A 17,039-nucleotide genomic window follows, 5' to 3' on the forward strand; every position below is an offset into this window, starting at 1 on the left:
AAAGATATTAAAAATAATTAAATAATGTGCACTTACCCGGAGATTCAGTCCATCTATGAGACTTTTCCTCGTGCTGCACTCTTTAAAACAGAAGATAAACCGCACTGGATGCTGACAAACTGTTGCGGCTCTGTTTAGAAGCGCTTCGATTTGGCTCCTATCGAGCCGAGTGTCATTTATAAACCAATGACGTAAAAAAAAAAAAAAAAAAAAAACAGGCTAACGAGAATGGAGGATCGCGCATGCGCCCGCCTCTCCGGTCTGGTAAAAGTTCTTTCAACCAATAAACGGTGCGTCGGGGAGGGAAGTGCGCTTTGCTCCGCCCACTGGCCACGTAGGGCGTCCGGGTCGCGAGCTCATTGACGTCAATGGGCCAGGCTGGAGCGAGGAGCGTCTGTCATTAATGTAAGAAAGCAAGTAGCATGTGAGGATCCTGCGCCGGGATGACGCATGCAGGGCTTATGATTGCTGGAGCTCCGTCAACAGAGCTGGCATTATTAGGCTACAACGAACAGCACTGGTGGTGACCAATCAAAGAAACAAAGTCACAGACCGCTTCATAGACTGAGCCCCACGTTTGTTCAAAAGATAAACGCACATCAACCGGGAGAGCACAGCTGATGAGTCCATGCATGAGTTCACGAACAAAGAAGGAACATGTTGATGAGAGTCCAGAGTGCGCAGGCTACGTCAGTGTCGCTGCCATGTTGTTAGGGGCAGTTTCGTTGAGACAGTCATACGCGCGCCAGCCTCTTTTGTTTCTTTTTAAAGAAGACATGAACAAAGAAAATAAAAGTAAAACCCTATTTACATAGCTTAGTTTTTATTTTAGAAATGCAATATGTTTACAGGTTGCGTACACTTTTTAGCAGTAATAGTAATAATGCATCAATGCGACGCCTGTTGCCTGTTTTCTGAAATTAATCGATCACCGTTATTGTCATAGGCATCTCAAATTATGAATCAAAATAGTATGAATGAACCCCTTGTCTGTGTTTGTGAAACTTGGAAAACCTTTTTTTTTTCCAAGCACAGTGATGTCGTGAGGCGAATCTGCCACTCCCAGTATGACTGACGGAGAGCCGGAGTCCAGCAGAGGAGGAGCAGGGTTCGAATAACAGACCCCCACCCCATCCCAACTCACCCGCCCCAACCCCCAAAGACAGACTCTGCATTCAACAGAGGAAACGGAAAAGACGAAACAGAGCCTGCAAGAAGGTTTGTCATTTCAAAATCCCGGGGCTGTGGAAAGAACACAGAGTCTCTCTATTCCCGCACTTCGGCTTCTTTTATTGGACCTCGCATCCTCCTCCAAGCTCCTTCAGGCTACTTCCACTTTTTTTGCCCATCTTTTTTTTTTCTTTTTTTCTCCAGCTGTTTGCAGCTGGCAAAAAGTACCCGCCCTGTTCAGGGGGGGAAAAAGAAGCTCGCTGGAGTCTGAACCGAGAGAAGAACACGGAGACAGAGAGAGCGCGCGATGCCACCCCAACCTCCCCAGTCGCAGGTGAGGAGCAACATCTCCAAGTTCCTCAGGAGCTTCTTGGGAATCGCTCGGATCCTGCAGATCGTGTTCGGAGCCGGGCTGTGGATCACGGTGGCTGCCAACAAGTACGAGGGCTCCATCCACTTCGTCCTGTTCGTCGCCGTCCTCTTCTGGCTCCTCACCCTCGCCCTGTTCTTCCTCACCCTCCTGGACAAGCACGACCTGGTCCCTCTGCTGGGAGGAGAGCGCTGGCTGTGCACCAACCTGACGCACGACGTGGCCGCCGCCGCGCTTTACCTGCCGGCCATAGGAGTCATGATCTACAAGACGGAGAGCTACTCCTACTGCAACCTGGAGCTTTACCAGCACCTCTGCCTGTATAAGGTCTACCTCACAGCGGCCGTGTTCGCCTGCCTGTGCTGCCTCAGCTACCTCTTGTCGGTCATCTATGGCGGGTGCAGGAAGAGCCGGGGAGAACAAACTGTCATCTGATGACACAGAGTCAGGTTGAGGTGAGGGATGGACGAGGAGCATCCGCTGCAAGATGTAGAATAGTCCCCTTCACTGTAATCTTATTCAAAGAGGTTGCTATCCCTGGAGGTTGTTGCATGAAAAGCAGCTCTGGGTACAGAGGCCAAGGATTCCCACAGTGGGTTTGATTTAATGGTGTACAAGTCACAATATTAGCTTTAATAATAATGCCATTGCCATGACAGAAAATAGGCGAAACATTGAATCAGAACTTTGCTAGAGGACTTCTTTTTTTGTTTTTTACATAATAAAAAACAGCCTAATACGTATATTGACTCAGTCTTAAGTTGTTGGATTGCTGCATTTTTTTTATAATATATATATATTTTTTATCTTTTTACACATTTTTGTATGATGACAGTCTACGGATAAAAGATTCTGACTCTCAGCTGTTTTTGTCTGTAACTCAAACATCCAGTTTCATCTTCAGTCAGGAGGCATGGGGAGTGGTCCCCTGGTGGTTGGAGCACTGCTCTTGCATTCTGGGTTCAACTCCCACAGACTGCCACTCTGGGTCCCTGAGCAAGACCCTTAACCCCAGATTGCTCCCCGGGCGCCGCACAGTGGCAGCCTGCTGCCCCCCCTAAGGGGATGGTTTAAATGCAGAGAACAAATTGCATTGGGATGTATGTTGCAATGACAATAAAGATGATTACTATTATTACTGTTAACTGTTTACTCAACAAGGTGGCGGCAGCGTCAACCTCCTCCAACATGGATGTGCACGGTGCTGTAACATGTATGTTGAACAAATACGTTCCTAATATATTATAATTAATTGTAAGGTCGAGAATAAAGATGATCAGGTTGAGAATCAATGAGCTGCTTCTTTACTGAATTTGTTTAAAAAGCCACAATGCACAGTGGTCAATGCAAGCGTTAAGACCATCCCCTGATTGTTACAGATTTTCCATAAATCTTCAGCATCTCTGGCAGGTTGTTGCTGGGAAATCAGATTAAAATGTAAAATCCAGCATTTTAATCATATATTAAACTACAAAATAGTGAAAATTGTATAATAAACCAAATGAAAAAGATCATGATCAATTTACCACATCATCTCATCTAGATGTGATTATAGATTTGATACCAACCGGTATATTACACATTTAGAAAGCTTATCTACGGATATCATGTTCCTTAGTTCAGTGGGTACAGTATAAGTATGAAGTCTCCAATGAGAGGAAGCTGATTGTGGGGGTGTTTGGGGCCCCATATCTTACTCTGTGCCTCTTTGGCCTGGAGGCCCCTGTGTTTCAATGATGGTCTACCTCTGTTTGGGGCATATGGCTGCTCTGGGGTGGTGCCTTGTGTCTGTGCCTGCGACCGCTGTGGCCTTTCAGAGTTGTGTCAGTTCTGTTCAGGTTTGTGTAAATGCTGAAAGAGGAAAAAAATCATCTTTAAAACTGTTCAGAAAGCTGAAGTCCACTAAAAATACCAAAAAAAAAAAAAACTGATTTAAACACAAAAAACACTGATTTAAAGCCAAAAACAGCAAAGAAGAAAAGGAATTTTATCCACTCAAGTAAAATAACAGTTCAGCAGAAAAATTATAAAGAAGTTGAAATTGATGTGAAAATAGTTGTTAAAAAACAGAAGAAAAGCTACTAACTTAAAGAGAGCAAAGGCATAACTTCTAGCTGATCTGCTAAAATACGTGTAAATAAGCCAAAAACTCTCCGAAGAAGCTGCAATCAACAGGAAAAAAGCAATGTGTTGAAAATTTGAAAGTTTGCAGGAACAGAAGAGAAAGCTAAACTCTAAGCTTATCTGCTTAAACAGCAAAACTTTAGATTCATAAAAGACGAGTATGCTGGTGTGATTTAAAGGCAGAAGATCCTCAGTGTAACTGTTAGCGCAAAAGGACTTTCAGTAGAAGAAAACAAATATTGGCAGATTGTAAGAGGAGAGGAGAAGAAATAGCAAAGCTGTCGAGTAAAATTGGCAGAACAAATGGATATTAACTCTAAACAATTGTTTACAAAAGACAAGGTAGAACTCTCATCCTGTTTGATAAAGAAGCACAATTTTCGGTACTGAAAAAATGCCAAAACGGGACATAAACAAAAGCAGAGCTGATTGCCAAGAGCTGCTTTGCACAATCTAATGTGAACAAGTTTAAATATTGCTAATGGAAAATTGTTTAATGGAGGAGGAAAAAAGCTATGCCAAATGGTATATGCTACTAAAAAGTCTAACTATTTATTGCTTTTTATTCTAGTGATAAATAATCAAAACTTATCAAAACATTTTGTGACTTTGTGGCCAATCAATATGGCTGCCACGCAACTCAAACGTAGTCAGTTAGGTGTGAACTGTTTACTGGCAGTTTTGGCAGTTTCCATCTTTAAAAACTAGTGGCAGATATAATGCTAAGCAACTTATATTAATTAACCTTTTTGTTTAGTGTTTGAATGCATAAGACGCAGAGAAGCACATTAACCCTTTGTATCACTAGAGCTTACAGTTAAGAAATCCCGCTGGTTTTCCGACTTGAAACTAGGGCGCAAACCTTTTAACTTGGGTTTCAATGTCAGTTCCAGATTTGAGATTTGAGTTTTAGAGACAAGACAACAGTAGCATAAATGCTTCAGGCTTTACGCTGGAAGTTGGTCCTCAAATAAATTCTGCTTGGGGTCCACATGACTTTTGGCTGCGCTTGTAAATAATCGTATTTAGTAAAAACTCTACAGTGATACTTTGACTTTCCCTCTATAGTGTTTTAAGCTTGTTCGAATAATATTTTTATTTTTATTTAATTTAGCTTCCCTCTGGGATGAAAAAAGTATTTTTGAATTTGAATTGAATTTCTAATGAATGCTAGTCCTTCCTGTTTGATTGCATTATTCCATCTGTAACAGAAACACTGTCTTCATTTACATCTGCGAAGCTTCAGCAATTGATTCTTACATGTTTAAAATTCATAAAGTTTTCCAACTTTTTGACAGATGGGTTTTTTTTATGAAAAAAATTGCAAAGAAACTATTCTGCCTAAATACTTTGATCCTGCGCTATTCCTGGCCTCCATCTTTGGGGCTGGATATCTTAAAGACTTGATTTTTTTTTAAATCAACATTGAAATCAAATCATGAGTTAAATAACCAGGCCGAGATTTTAACCGCTATATCTGACAGTTCTACTTATGCCTTCTGCTTTTTGATATTAAAATATACAGTTAGATATTAAAATATACAGCGAGTGTAGCTGCATTCATTCTGACAAGTAGCATTAGGAAGACAATGTTCAAGAAGGTCAATAATAGATTTGATTAAAAAAAAACTAAAAATAAACAACTTAATATAGAACCCTGAGGTTCACCATGGGTAGAGGTCATTTTTTATTTTGTATACATTGTGTACCCAATTTCTTCTATTGCAGGAGGATTGATATGTTAACCTTTAACTCACCAGTAGGACATTTTATACCTGCTTTAACAGCTAATGATGTAAAATAACTTTCTACAGATATAGTCCACTGTAAGGAAATGTTGTTGGATGACTTCAGTGAAAAGCATCTACCAGCCAGTCACCCAGAATTACCCTGGTTTGATCAGGGGTCATAAACTGTCATATCTTACAAGAGTCAACCGGTCCAAACAAGAATCAGGTTAAAATGAGCCAGAATAGTGTAAAACGTTTTCTGGTAATGATATACAATTGGAATGAATTATACGAAAGAGTTGAGCATCTTCTATGACAATTTATCTCCACAATGCAAGAAAATACTTAGCCACAATGAAAGATAAACTGATTTACTATGGTTAATAACATAGGTACAAAATGGTTTGATTATGGATAAGAAATTGAAATAATTAAGGCCAAAATGCATATAGGTACAAAATGAGAGTATGAATTTGAGATGACATGAATTGCCTTGAAGCTGTTCACCAACATTACCGTGAATAATTTCTCACTGTGAACATTTCTCATTAATTTTTCTGTCACTCATATGTGATTTTAACCACTTCATGCTTCAGGTGAAAATACAGTTTGATAACTGAGTAATAAGGACAGATGGGCAAACATTATTAAAGGCTTTCTTAGAGTGAAAAAAGCCAGCTTTTGTGTTGTCTATTTGCTGTTACGATTCTGTGTTTGTGGATGGCAGTGACACTAGAGAAACGTTACAAACCTTGATTGTTGTTTTTTTTCCAAGGTAAATTTGACAAAATTGCTCTTTTATAAAAAAAACTTCTTTTGAACGACATCTGACAAAATCTTCTTTGATTGCACTTTTAAAGATAAAAATCCTTGTCCTGTCAGCAGAGATTTTTTAAAAACATACAACTCAATCAGGTGAGTCAAGGAACTGTATTGTGCTGAGTTAAAAAAATTAAATAAATTAGAATAGAATCTCTCACATAAGCATCTGACCAATGTGCACAGTTGATGCGTGAGTAAGAATGGGTGTGCTGCTTTCAAAATAATCTGGAAGGAGGCTTGCTCTTACCGGAACAGTCTGTTGGGGTTGTGGAGGTGGGCTAAAGCTTCAGCCAATGAAAGTAAAGCCAAGTATAGATGATTCATTGCCTCATCTGTTCAAGTCTGCATATGGCTGCTAGACATGCTTCAAATATGTTGCTTTAATGTCACTTGCATCCACATATCACTGCAGTGTTTTGCAACTTTTATTCCTTTAGAACAAGGACAAGACTGTGCTTTAATAGTTGTGTTTCTCTAAAACATTTTTGCGAGCAACATGCAGAATATAGAGCAAAGCATACACGTGGCATGCTGACAACTGGACATGACGAGTAACTGTTGAGAGAAATAGCATCAACATTAAAACATGTTGTCCCGACTCTCAGTGTGAAATGCATTCTTTACTATTTGAATCATCAGCGTAAATAAATACAGCGTAAACCCTGAGCTGCTGCAGCGATGCTGAGGGTTAATGTTAACCAGCTGCAGCACAGGGACAAAATACTTCTGAAGAAGAAAACGAGCTTCCCCCTCACTCCCACCCACCCTTCTCCCTGTGGCGGGTTGTGCAGAAATGTTGTCCTGTCCACGTGTCGCTGCCTGCCAAAAACACAATCGATGCATCCAGCTAAATGGAGACACATCATCGGTCGCGTGTGCAGCCCAAAAAAAAAAACTCCCTCAAATACGAGGTAATAAGTCATTGACAGTAACCAAAGAAAATCCTTTAAGTCTTATTTGACTCGATACTGTGATGACAATTAAAACCACTGAAAGATTCTCCAGATAAGCTGTTAAAGTAATTTCATTAAAAAGGCTGTCCGTTATTATATTATACAGCTTTTAAAAGGTTCGGCCAATTTAAAAGTTACATCCTGAGCATTCACAACAACACAAGATTTACTTCCACAAGGGTGCAGGCATCACAAGAATGACATTTTGGTACTTTTTCCATCTGCGCAGACAGTAAAAGCAGCACAGCCATTAGGGCATGTAGAGAGAGGCGCAAGGATGGAGTGCCAACTGTATGATTTCTTGTGGTTGGTCAGCTAACAAGACATTTCCTGAATGGCCTCTCCCACCATCTGCAACAGACCAAGTGTTGTTATAACCCCTCAGAGAACATTTTCTGTCCCTCCCTGAAAGTAGGACACCCTGTTGAATGCAGCTGCAGCGGTGAAAATCGGATGATCATGTCCGTCAAAAAGTATCAAACTGACTGCAAAAGTCTGAATGTTTGTGAACAAAGGTTCAGATGTGGTTTACAAGATCAGGCAACTGCTTTTAATGGAATGTGGTTCCTCTTCTGGCTTGAGTGCAATCAACAAGTTTCGCACTAAAATCCCTTCTTTAAAATGATGACCATGATTTACGATGAGCTTGTTTTCCCCAAGGAACACGACCCGGTGTGAAGTGTCATTCAAACAGGCTGCTGTTATGAAAAAATGTAAAAAGGGTAAAATGAATACTACTTGAGAAATTTGCTTAGATTTTAAGGTTAAAACCCATGTATAAGTAAAAAGGGTGTACCATAACACAGCATAGGATGTGTAGTGCTGTAAAAGAGACAATTGGATTAGGTAGGAAAAAACTTCCATCCCCAGGTATCTTTAAAGTTGGGGGAAGTGAGCCCGAAACGTCAAGATTTCTGTATTGATGATATGTTCCAGGAGAATCTAGGCAAAACAAAGTAAAGATAGGTGGTCTTCTGTAAAAGACAAGATGAACAAATAGTTTGACCATTAAAGAAAAATGTTTCAAAACATTGTTTTTGAAAATCCATGGTTGCCAGCATGTAAATTATAAAAACAGAAAAATGTGAATCAGAATAAGCTAAAATTCAATATTGAATGACCATGATCTTATAACACAGAGTCAGCACAGCATTTAAAAAAAAAGTATTTAAAATAATGCAAAGTGAAACTATTGTTTTAAGTTGCAGTCCTGATACAAATCTGATGGACATCCCGCTAAAGGTTAGAGTGATGAAAGTTTGAGCTCAAATTACCAGTGGAAACACGCAGCAAGTTGGTCAGCCATTATAAGAAGGGTTCAACTGCTGTAGTTCTAATAAAAAATTATGAGAATAATTCTATTTCACAAACAGGCATTTTGGTTGAATGGAAATAATTTTAAATCCAAATCTGTCAGGGGTGTAAATACTTGTTTTTTGGTTTGTTTGTTTGTTTGTTTTTTTCCATCATCACTGAAAGCAAAAGAACAAAAAAGTCTGACCTAATGAAAACCAGATAAAGGCAAAAATTAAAACATTTCTCTTTGAAATAACAACTATCAGAATATGGAAAAATGTATCAAAACATTTTCAGACTTGCTGTATATTCAGCCAAAAGACATTTTTATGTTCCCTATGCAGGGTAAAATCCTTTCAGCAGCTCCGCAGGTCTGTGGAAGCCTCTGCTATTCAAGCTTTAGGTGAGTAACTCCTGTTGGAAGTGCTGCACCTTGTCAGCATTTTCTCCTCTTTTCTTTTTTGTTTTTTTTTTCTTGTCTGGCTCCAGTGTCTACATGTCCACAGATGTAAAAAGAAAGACGAAAACAAAGAAGCCCACACAGCAGTGCCCTATTTAACCACCCTTTCAACAGCTACTGCTGAGACGCACATTCCACTGCCAAGGAGACGCGGAGAAGGGTCGAGAAACCACAGGAAGGAACAATGAACAAGTGAACGAGGAGAGGAAAACAAGAAGAAAAAAAAGAGGGAAATTTGTGACAGTATCTGAAAACAGAAATCTGAGATCCGCATTTCCTGTTTGCGTGAGGCTTGAATCAGCCACATGTTGGGAATGGCATCTGTGTTCGTCTCTGATACTGCTATGCATAGTTTCACCACTCACTCACATGCAAGGAAACCATAAACATTTGTAAAAAGCGGCTTTCGGAAACACCATAACTCTGACCAGGCCTTGTGTCCATGTGTTGTGTGAGGGCAGTCAGTGCCTGCTATTTATAGGGCTTTTAAAATACCACCACTTCCTTTAATCTGCCAGTCTGGCCAACTTTTCAAGCAGAATGTGTTACAGAGAGATGGAATCTGAGAAACCCAAAGCGGAAGGGAATGGCTCTGCAAAATTACTTGTTTCCTGTTTAATATTTTAAAGTTTCTGAAATGCTAACCAATGCATATTTGCTGCTGTTCTCTTATTTACCAGTCAAAAAAAGTTTTATCCTATTTAAACATCTCATCTGTACAATCAACTGCTGCTTTTCCATCTGATTCTTAATGGTTGTTGTCTGCTGCCGTTTCCCACATAAGTGTTCACTGACAGGAAATGGCCTCCGAGTGTTGATGGTGGAATTTCTGAGCTAACAAGACACTTCCCAGCAAGCTCTCTCCATCATTTTCCTCATTTCATAACAATCAGCTGTTGTGGACAGAGTCAAAAACTAAAAAAATCTAAATCACAATGTTCACTGTTGTGAAAAGTAAACATTAAAGAAAAAAAAGTTCTGTTTCAATATTCGGTTTTATTACTGACTATTAATCTAATATCATAAAAAAACACTTATAGTATATTTAATATGTGGAAGCCACAAATGTATCTTTTTCAATAGCTTTAACTGAGTATTGTTCACCTCTTTGTTTGCAATTAGTCATTTATGCACCAGGTGGCGCCCTTTGAGACATATAAACGTTCCTTCTCTTGAAAGTTTTTTTTTAATCCTACAGATTTCTTCTGTTTTTGCTTTTTTGTGGCATTTAGATGTTTCAAGTCTGCAAACAAATTTAATATCAGACAGATATAACCCGAGTACATACAACAAGTACTTTTAAAATGGTGATTTCATCCAACCCAACCTGGCTGGTTATGCCATCATTAGTGTCAACAACTCATTTGGGACAAGCGGCAATCTCTTAAATCACCAATGGATGGATTTAATCCCAGGTTAATCCAAAACCTTGATTTTCTTTTAGTTTTAAGTATTCAGAACTCAGAACTCAGTTTGTGTACTTAAAGTCACAATATGAGCAACTGATGTCCTGAAACTTACAGCACTACCTTACACATATTCATATCATGCGACAGTATTCCTTTTTTTTTTTTTTCCTATTTCGTATAAGAAGTCAAGGTCACCTGAAGATCACAGCCATAATTTTCTGGTCCCTCGGGCCGGCTCTAGACAGAGGAAGTATGTCAACATCACAACATGTTTTAACTTAAGGTTTCTACAGCAGCAGAGTACGACACATGGGAGCATGTTAAGAAAACTGCATTGGTTGTATTGTAAATACTTTCAGTTTCATCCACAGAAACCACATTATCAAACATTTAATTCAGTACATATTTTTCTCTAAGAATCGAAGAAGAAACCTGACAGAAATTTAAATATGTGGCTGCTTCTGCTTCCTTCCAAAGAAATGCATGTTAATTGTAATTATCAATATGTAAATATTTTCAGATCTGTTAAATGTGTGTGAAAATGCTGGGGGGGGGGGGGGTTGTTTTGTTTTTTTATCTTGGTTACTTCAGCCAAAGATGGGCTTGAATGTTCCAGTAACTTTCTGCAGATACAAGTTAATGGTTCTATATTTAAAGCGTGAATTTACTCTCCAACAAGATTGCAAATGAGTATATATAGTTTTTTTTTTCAAACCAAGATCTTTTACTGGTTAATTAAAAACCAGCAGTTAGCATATGCAAGCAAAGCAAAAAACTCACCAGTGCCATCTTAGGTCAGCCCTCTCAGGTCAGGGCCGGTCAAAGGCCAGCTCTCTGAAAAACCTATTTAAATCCATTAAAACTGGAGAAAATTACTAAACAAATGCTGGAGTGCAATGTGCTACGTGCAAGCTGTCAATTGCACAAAATGCAATCCTTCCCTAAGATTCACACTCTGGTACCTTTAACCTCAACATTTAGGATATGATGTCTGGTAGGTAAACAACCCAAATGTCAGGAAGCTAAACAACCAGCATGACCGCAGTCAAGGACATTTCAGAGATCACGATTTCTTCCAGGCTACTGCTGCCCCCAGCAAAAGTTGAGCACTTGCAACTTATCTGTTGGCTGGAGCTGAGGAGACATCTGCTGGAAAAGAGTTTATGTTGAAGTAATAAATGTCTCTAGTTATTTTTATTACATAGCTAAAAATCAAGATCTGAAAAACTAATTTCAAAATGTGTTCTATTTGTTGAGGTATTGGCATGATGCGGATGATGATGTGAGCAATTTATATAAACACCAATGCCATAATTAGTCGACAGCTAATTAGGACAGGTTGACATTTTAAATGTTTCAATTTAGACATCTGTCTTACAGGGTTGTTTTGTTGCTGAGTCATTAACAACCGAATTTAAACTTGTTTTTTTTTTCTGGTATAATTTTGCATACCAACTTTCTTCGATATTTTGTCAGCACTATTTTAGATTTAATTGAAATTGTTATAATAATACTAAAATATTTTATTTTCGTCATTATTGTTTTGGATTTGATTTGATTAAATTACTAAATAATTATTTGCCAGACAGATCGATTGATTTTAAAACGTACATCATGAAGGTCATGGAGCTGATGACGCCCTCCGCTGCCATTGGTTGAGAACAAAAATTGACGTACTCTCATTGGATGCCAAAACCAGGAAGTAAGTCGACAACCAATCCTCAGAATAAAACCGTCTGACAGCTAAAGCTTTGACCTGTCTGCGTTTTGGTGCTGCAAGCTCGCCGTCTCCCATCACCAGCATCAGCTGTTCGTCTTAGTTTAATCATCCAATCTGCATTTATTGAAACAACCCAAGGTGACAGCTCTGTAATAAACATGGCGGCCTACAAACTGGTGCTGATTCGTCACGGAGAGAGCAACTGGAACCAGGAGAATCGTTTCTGTGGCTGGTTCGATGCAGACCTGAGTGAAACCGGGGAGAAGGAGGCCAAGAGAGGAGGACAGGCTCTTAAAGGTGAGGGGGGTTGTAGCCATTGGTGTTTTATTGACTGCGGTAATCCGGCGCGATATTATTATTTTTCCCGACATTCAGCAGCGAGTTGCACCATCGCGGAGCATCAGGTTGACCCTGAACGTCGCAGTGATTTGGTGTGGCTGTGTAAGATCACACAGAGCCACGCAAACAAGGCTGTCCGGGTTTTTCTTTCCAGAACAAACACGAATGACATCAGGCTATCAGACTAGCAGGTTACAGGAAAGCCACAACTATTAACTACGTAGGTGCTCAGCAGAAGGAGGTGAAGATGCTCAGTCATCCAGGTCATGATCAATCCAAAAAAAAAAAAAGGTTAAAAAGCAAAACAACTGGACTTCTATTCTGAAGCTGACGTACAAGTCCAGTTGTTTGTTTTTTAACCTTTTATTTTTTGATTGAGCAGAAGGAATTAGATGAACTGTTGTATTATGCAGTTATTAAGGATGTTATGAATTAAATCAAGCGTCCTGTTACCTAAATCATCTTTGAGAAATTTTAAGCAAAGTCATGCCATTCATCCCTAATGATATAAAAAGGCCTATTTGCAGCCCTAGATTTTTGCTGTAGCATCTTGATACTCATTTTTTGGCTTCATTCATTGATGCAAAACTTTAACAATACATGTTTCATGTAGCATTCATAGCACAACGTTATAATATGTTTTTGGCCCCAATGATTTCTACATCTACTTTCCCATATCCAGTTAGTAAAATTTTGTTTGTTTAAAAATGTCCTGTCCCCTGAAGAGCAACTTGTTGCACAGTCTACAGTTGCACACACAAGACACATCCAAAAACCACATCAGCATGCTGGAACTGATCAGTCTGACAGCAGCGGCGATGATAGATTTCCTCAGTCTATCGGTAAAATACTGTTCAGTTTAATTTACAGTAGCTGACATTGTTATAAACAACTAGGAGGAAGAACTCAGATATGTATCTCCCATAAAATATGTAAAACGTAAGACCAGACCAGCTGAAGATAACTGGTTGTTTGGAGAAATTATATTCCTTATGCGGTTTTATTTCTTAATATAGGTCACAACAAATGTCACCTAAAGGCGCTCAATAAGATGAATAGATTCATCAAAAGACTATTATTATTATTATTATTATTATTATTATTATTATTATTATTATTTGGTATAATACTTATAAAATAACAGAATCAATCAAAATTGGAATAAGTGGGTCAGAAAAAACAGAAGACGGTCTCATCTGTTATTAGGTAGAATCCAGTTTGGCCTGAATTCAATTCAAATGCATCCAATTTGTTCCAATTCTGTCTAAATCATGTAGTCAGATTTAGATCTAATCACCTGTAGTCCAAATTAGTCTTACTTATAATGAAATACGATAAAATTCGGATGGTTATGTTAACTGGTACGAAAAAAATCTGTGTTTATGTAAGTCCAACTAATACAATTTTTATACTTGTTCAAAGATAGAATGTGTGAATGAATGAACAGAGATGCTAGAGTTTGTTTAATGAGTAAAATACAGTTTCCACATTCTGCAAATTTGTTTGTAATGTTATTGGCATGATGTTAATAAATTTAGTTTATGTTTAATACAGCTGCCTCTGTGTCTCTGTCTGCACAGATGCTGGTTATGAGTTTGATATCTGCTACACCTCGGTATTGAAGAGGGCCATCAGGACCTTGTGGTTCGTCTTGGACAGCATCGATCAGATGTGGGTGCCAGTCCATCGGACTTGGCGGCTCAACGAGCGTCACTATGGAGGCCTAACGGGCCTGAACAAAGCCGAGACAGCTGCTAAGCACGGAGAGGCCCAAGTGAAGATCTGGAGGCGTTCATTTGATATCCCTCCGCCCTCCATGGGCCCAGACCATGACTACTACACTAGCATCAGCAAGGTGTGATACGATTGTCTACAGTACAAATACACAGACCAGCAGCTTTGTTAGCCTGCAGGTTTTGTACTTGTTGACCGGCTTACTGCTTGCACACTGAAGCCGAATAGAGGCGTGACTTGAACCATTTTTCAACCAGCTCTGAATAATCACTGAAATACTTGCAATGTTTAAAGGACAATATTGGATTTAAGGTCTTACACATACGAAAGGGAATGAAACATGATAACCAGTAGGATTCAATTCCCCTTTGTTAGCTACAGCACCCTTATGTTATTGCCCAATATCATGTCCCGTGGGAGTTAATATGTGACTGGCACGGCTGCGTCCTTCTGGGTTTGAGTTTAAAGTTCAGTTTAAGCAGAAGCCAACTAGTCATATCTTGACATGGTTAGGCAGAGGTAAAGACGAGGGCACTGGATCCCTTTACTGATTCAGCAACAGGTTTAAAAATAAGAATAATTGATTAATGGGGCAAATAAAAAGAATTACAGTACATCTGCACTGCATATGCAGGCTTTGTGCTGAACCTTCCAAATATATTCATACCCCTTTTAACTTTTTTACATTTTACCACAGCTACAAACATGTCCACGTGCCTTTTGGCAAACTCTAAACATGCCTTTGTAATTTAACTCTTGCCTTTTGCTGTAAGTCTGGGCTTTGACTGAACCATTCTAACATATGAGTTTGCTTTAATCTAAACTCTTTCATTGTTGCTGTGGCTGCATGTTTAGGCTTGTCATCTTGCTGGAAAGAGAGCTACCACCCAACTCTCAAGTCAAAATAGATTTTCTTCCAGGACTGCCCTTCATTTAGCTCTTTCCATCTTCCAGTCAGCATTGAGCAGTTTTCTCTTCCTTGCTGAACAAATTGTTTTCCCACTGCTTGATACTATCGCCACCATGTGTCTCTGCAAGGGCGGTCTTGTTTTTTAGGTAACGTGCAGTTTTGCATGTAGGCCAAAAAGTTAGACTTTCGTCTCATCTGACCAGAATGCGTGTCCCCCATATGGGCTGTGGCCATCTCCCACCTGAGCCGTGGGTCTTTGCAGCTGCTCCAGAGTTACCACTGGCTTCGTGGCTGCTTATTTGATTGTAAATTTACAACGTAAAAAATGTTAACAAATTTATAATTGGGTCAATGAATTGCGTTTACCTACGTGCTTAATTCATTTCTGTACCATGCTGGTATGGGCTTTTCTTTTCAGGATCGTCGCTATGCAGACCTAACTGAGGACCAGCTGCCATCTTGCGAGAGCCTAAAGGACACCATTGCACGTGCGCTGCCTTTCTGGAATGAGGAGATTGCCCCTCAGATCAAACAGGGCAAAAGGGTGCTCATTGCTGCCCATGGAAACAGCTTGAGGGGAATTGTGAAGCACCTGGAGGGTGGGTGCTGATTCATTATCTGTTGTTTACTGTCTTTTTGTTGTGTGTAGGATTTTTTTTTAACACAAATGGTAACAGTAAGCAGTAATGAATGCATCGGTTTCACATAAAACAGCGATATAGTTGTATAGAATCTTAATTTCCTTCTGTGGATATCTGTAGGAATGAGCGATGAAGCCATCATGGAGCTGAACCTGCCAACTGGCATCCCGATCCTCTATGAGCTCGACAAGAACCTGAAGCCAGTGAAGCCTATGCAGTTCCTGGGAGACGAGGAGACTGTCCGCAAAGCCATGGAGGCCGTCGCTGCTCAGGGAAAAGCCAAGAAGTAATAGGAGACAGAAAATGAATGGATAAATAAAAAGCAGAAAATCCTATTTAGTGTGTGATGGTAAAAAGTCATCCCTGGAAGCTGACCTCTCAGTGTGTTTCTCAAATTGCTAATTTATTTCAGGTTTCCAAATAGGGAGCAAAAATGCTCTGCGTTGTTCTCCTTGCTTTGTGCTGGCCAAGTCATACATATAGATGGATGTGTTTCAAAGAAATAGAAACCACGACTCTCAAGAGATTGTAAATAATTTGGGGGGAAAAAATAATCTTAAGCATAGATTGATTCAAAATTTATAGTAGAATTAAATGACTGAAGGAGACTCAAATGTTGCCATAAGCTAGAAACTCGTCACATGTAGTTGTGATGCTGTGTTTGCAACAAGCAAGAAGTTACCTCCTCATTAAGTGATCATTCTTTGCCTTTCAGTAAGACTAGTTTTTGCACCAGATGGGGATGTATCTTGCCTCTTGCCTGGTTACTACATCGGACAGGGTTGTGGCATATTGCGTTATGAATTACTGAAACACGTGCAATTATTTGTAAATTTTTTTTGAAGTGCTCTTTTCAAGTAAAAGAGCTGCAAAATTTTGTAATCTCTTGAGAGTAGGGTGGGATATTTAGAACGGCTAAAAAAAATTGTCTGCATGTCTTTAGGCTGTGTGCTGTCCTCATGAAGGTTGTGTGTCCTCTTTCTCTCGTTTTGAACATTAACTAATACCTCTTTGCAAGTTTTGCTCTGTATAGAATAATGACATTCCCTTGTTTTCATAAGGGTCCAGTTTCACAGTGTTAAAAACAGACAAAGGGTCTCAAACTTTCCTTTTTTTGTGTGTGGTTTTACCTTATTTGGTCTGTTATTGGTTTCATGTTCCTTCCACAACGTCTCACAGCAGTGTTGCTCCTTTTTATACGTTTAATTCCTTCTGTGTGGCTTAAATGTACCACGTAAGCTCTGTACTAATAAAAGAAGTATACGACCTTATTGTGTGTCTGTGTTGGCTTGCCTTGTCTCCATGGCAAGTCTTTCTTTGAGAAGCCGACTTTAAATGTAAACCTCACTGCAGGGATGGTA

The 17,039-nt window shown here is 39.4% G+C and overlaps 2 protein-coding genes across 3 annotated transcripts; both read left to right on the forward strand.

The window, feature by feature from the left end:
• The first annotated feature begins 344 nt into the window (after nucleotides 1-344).
• Nucleotides 345-2,832, forward strand: marveld1 (MARVEL domain containing 1). 2 transcript variants are annotated; one of them, XM_036126568.1, is made up of 2 exons: nucleotides 345-405; nucleotides 1,036-2,832. In XM_036126568.1, the coding sequence occupies exon 2, from the start codon at nucleotides 1,478-1,480 to the stop codon at nucleotides 1,973-1,975; it is 498 nt and encodes a 165-aa protein (XP_035982461.1). In that variant the 5' UTR covers nucleotides 345-405; nucleotides 1,036-1,477; the 3' UTR covers nucleotides 1,976-2,832. The 2 variants fall into 2 exon arrangements, with proteins under 2 accessions (XP_035982461.1, XP_012736104.2); XM_012880650.3 differs by lacking the exon at nucleotides 345-405 and having other exon boundaries at nucleotides 1,013-1,218; nucleotides 1,375-2,832.
• A 9,215-nt stretch (nucleotides 2,833-12,047) lies between these two features.
• On the forward strand, nucleotides 12,048-16,949 carry LOC105938737 (phosphoglycerate mutase 1). Its single transcript, XM_012880603.3, has 4 exons — nucleotides 12,048-12,351; nucleotides 13,974-14,248; nucleotides 15,456-15,636; nucleotides 15,799-16,949. The coding sequence occupies exons 1-4, from the start codon at nucleotides 12,213-12,215 to the stop codon at nucleotides 15,966-15,968; spliced, it is 765 nt and encodes a 254-aa protein (XP_012736057.2). The 5' UTR covers nucleotides 12,048-12,212; the 3' UTR covers nucleotides 15,969-16,949.
• The last annotated feature ends 90 nt before the right edge of the window (nucleotides 16,950-17,039 follow it).

This window comes from Fundulus heteroclitus, chromosome 22, assembly GCF_011125445.2.
Source record: "Fundulus heteroclitus isolate FHET01 chromosome 22, MU-UCD_Fhet_4.1, whole genome shotgun sequence".
Classification (NCBI taxonomy): domain Eukaryota; kingdom Metazoa; phylum Chordata; class Actinopteri; order Cyprinodontiformes; family Fundulidae; genus Fundulus; species Fundulus heteroclitus.

What these genes read in the sequence shown, in the direction of transcription:
- LOC105938737 (XM_012880603.3), top strand. Translation starts at nt 12,213, where the DNA reads ATGGCGGCCTACAAACTGGTGCTGATTCGTCACGGAGAGAGCAACTGG. An exon ending in ACTACACTAGCATCAGCAAG is followed by an intron (nt 14,249 to 15,455) that starts GTGTGATACGAT and finishes TTTTCTTTTCAG; the next exon opens with GATCGTCGCTATGCAGACCT. An exon ending in AATTGTGAAGCACCTGGAGG is followed by an intron (nt 15,637 to 15,798) that starts GTGGGTGCTGAT and finishes GGATATCTGTAG; the next exon opens with GAATGAGCGATGAAGCCATC.
- marveld1 (XM_036126568.1), top strand. Translation starts at nt 1,478, where the DNA reads ATGCCACCCCAACCTCCCCAGTCGCAGGTGAGGAGCAACATCTCCAAG.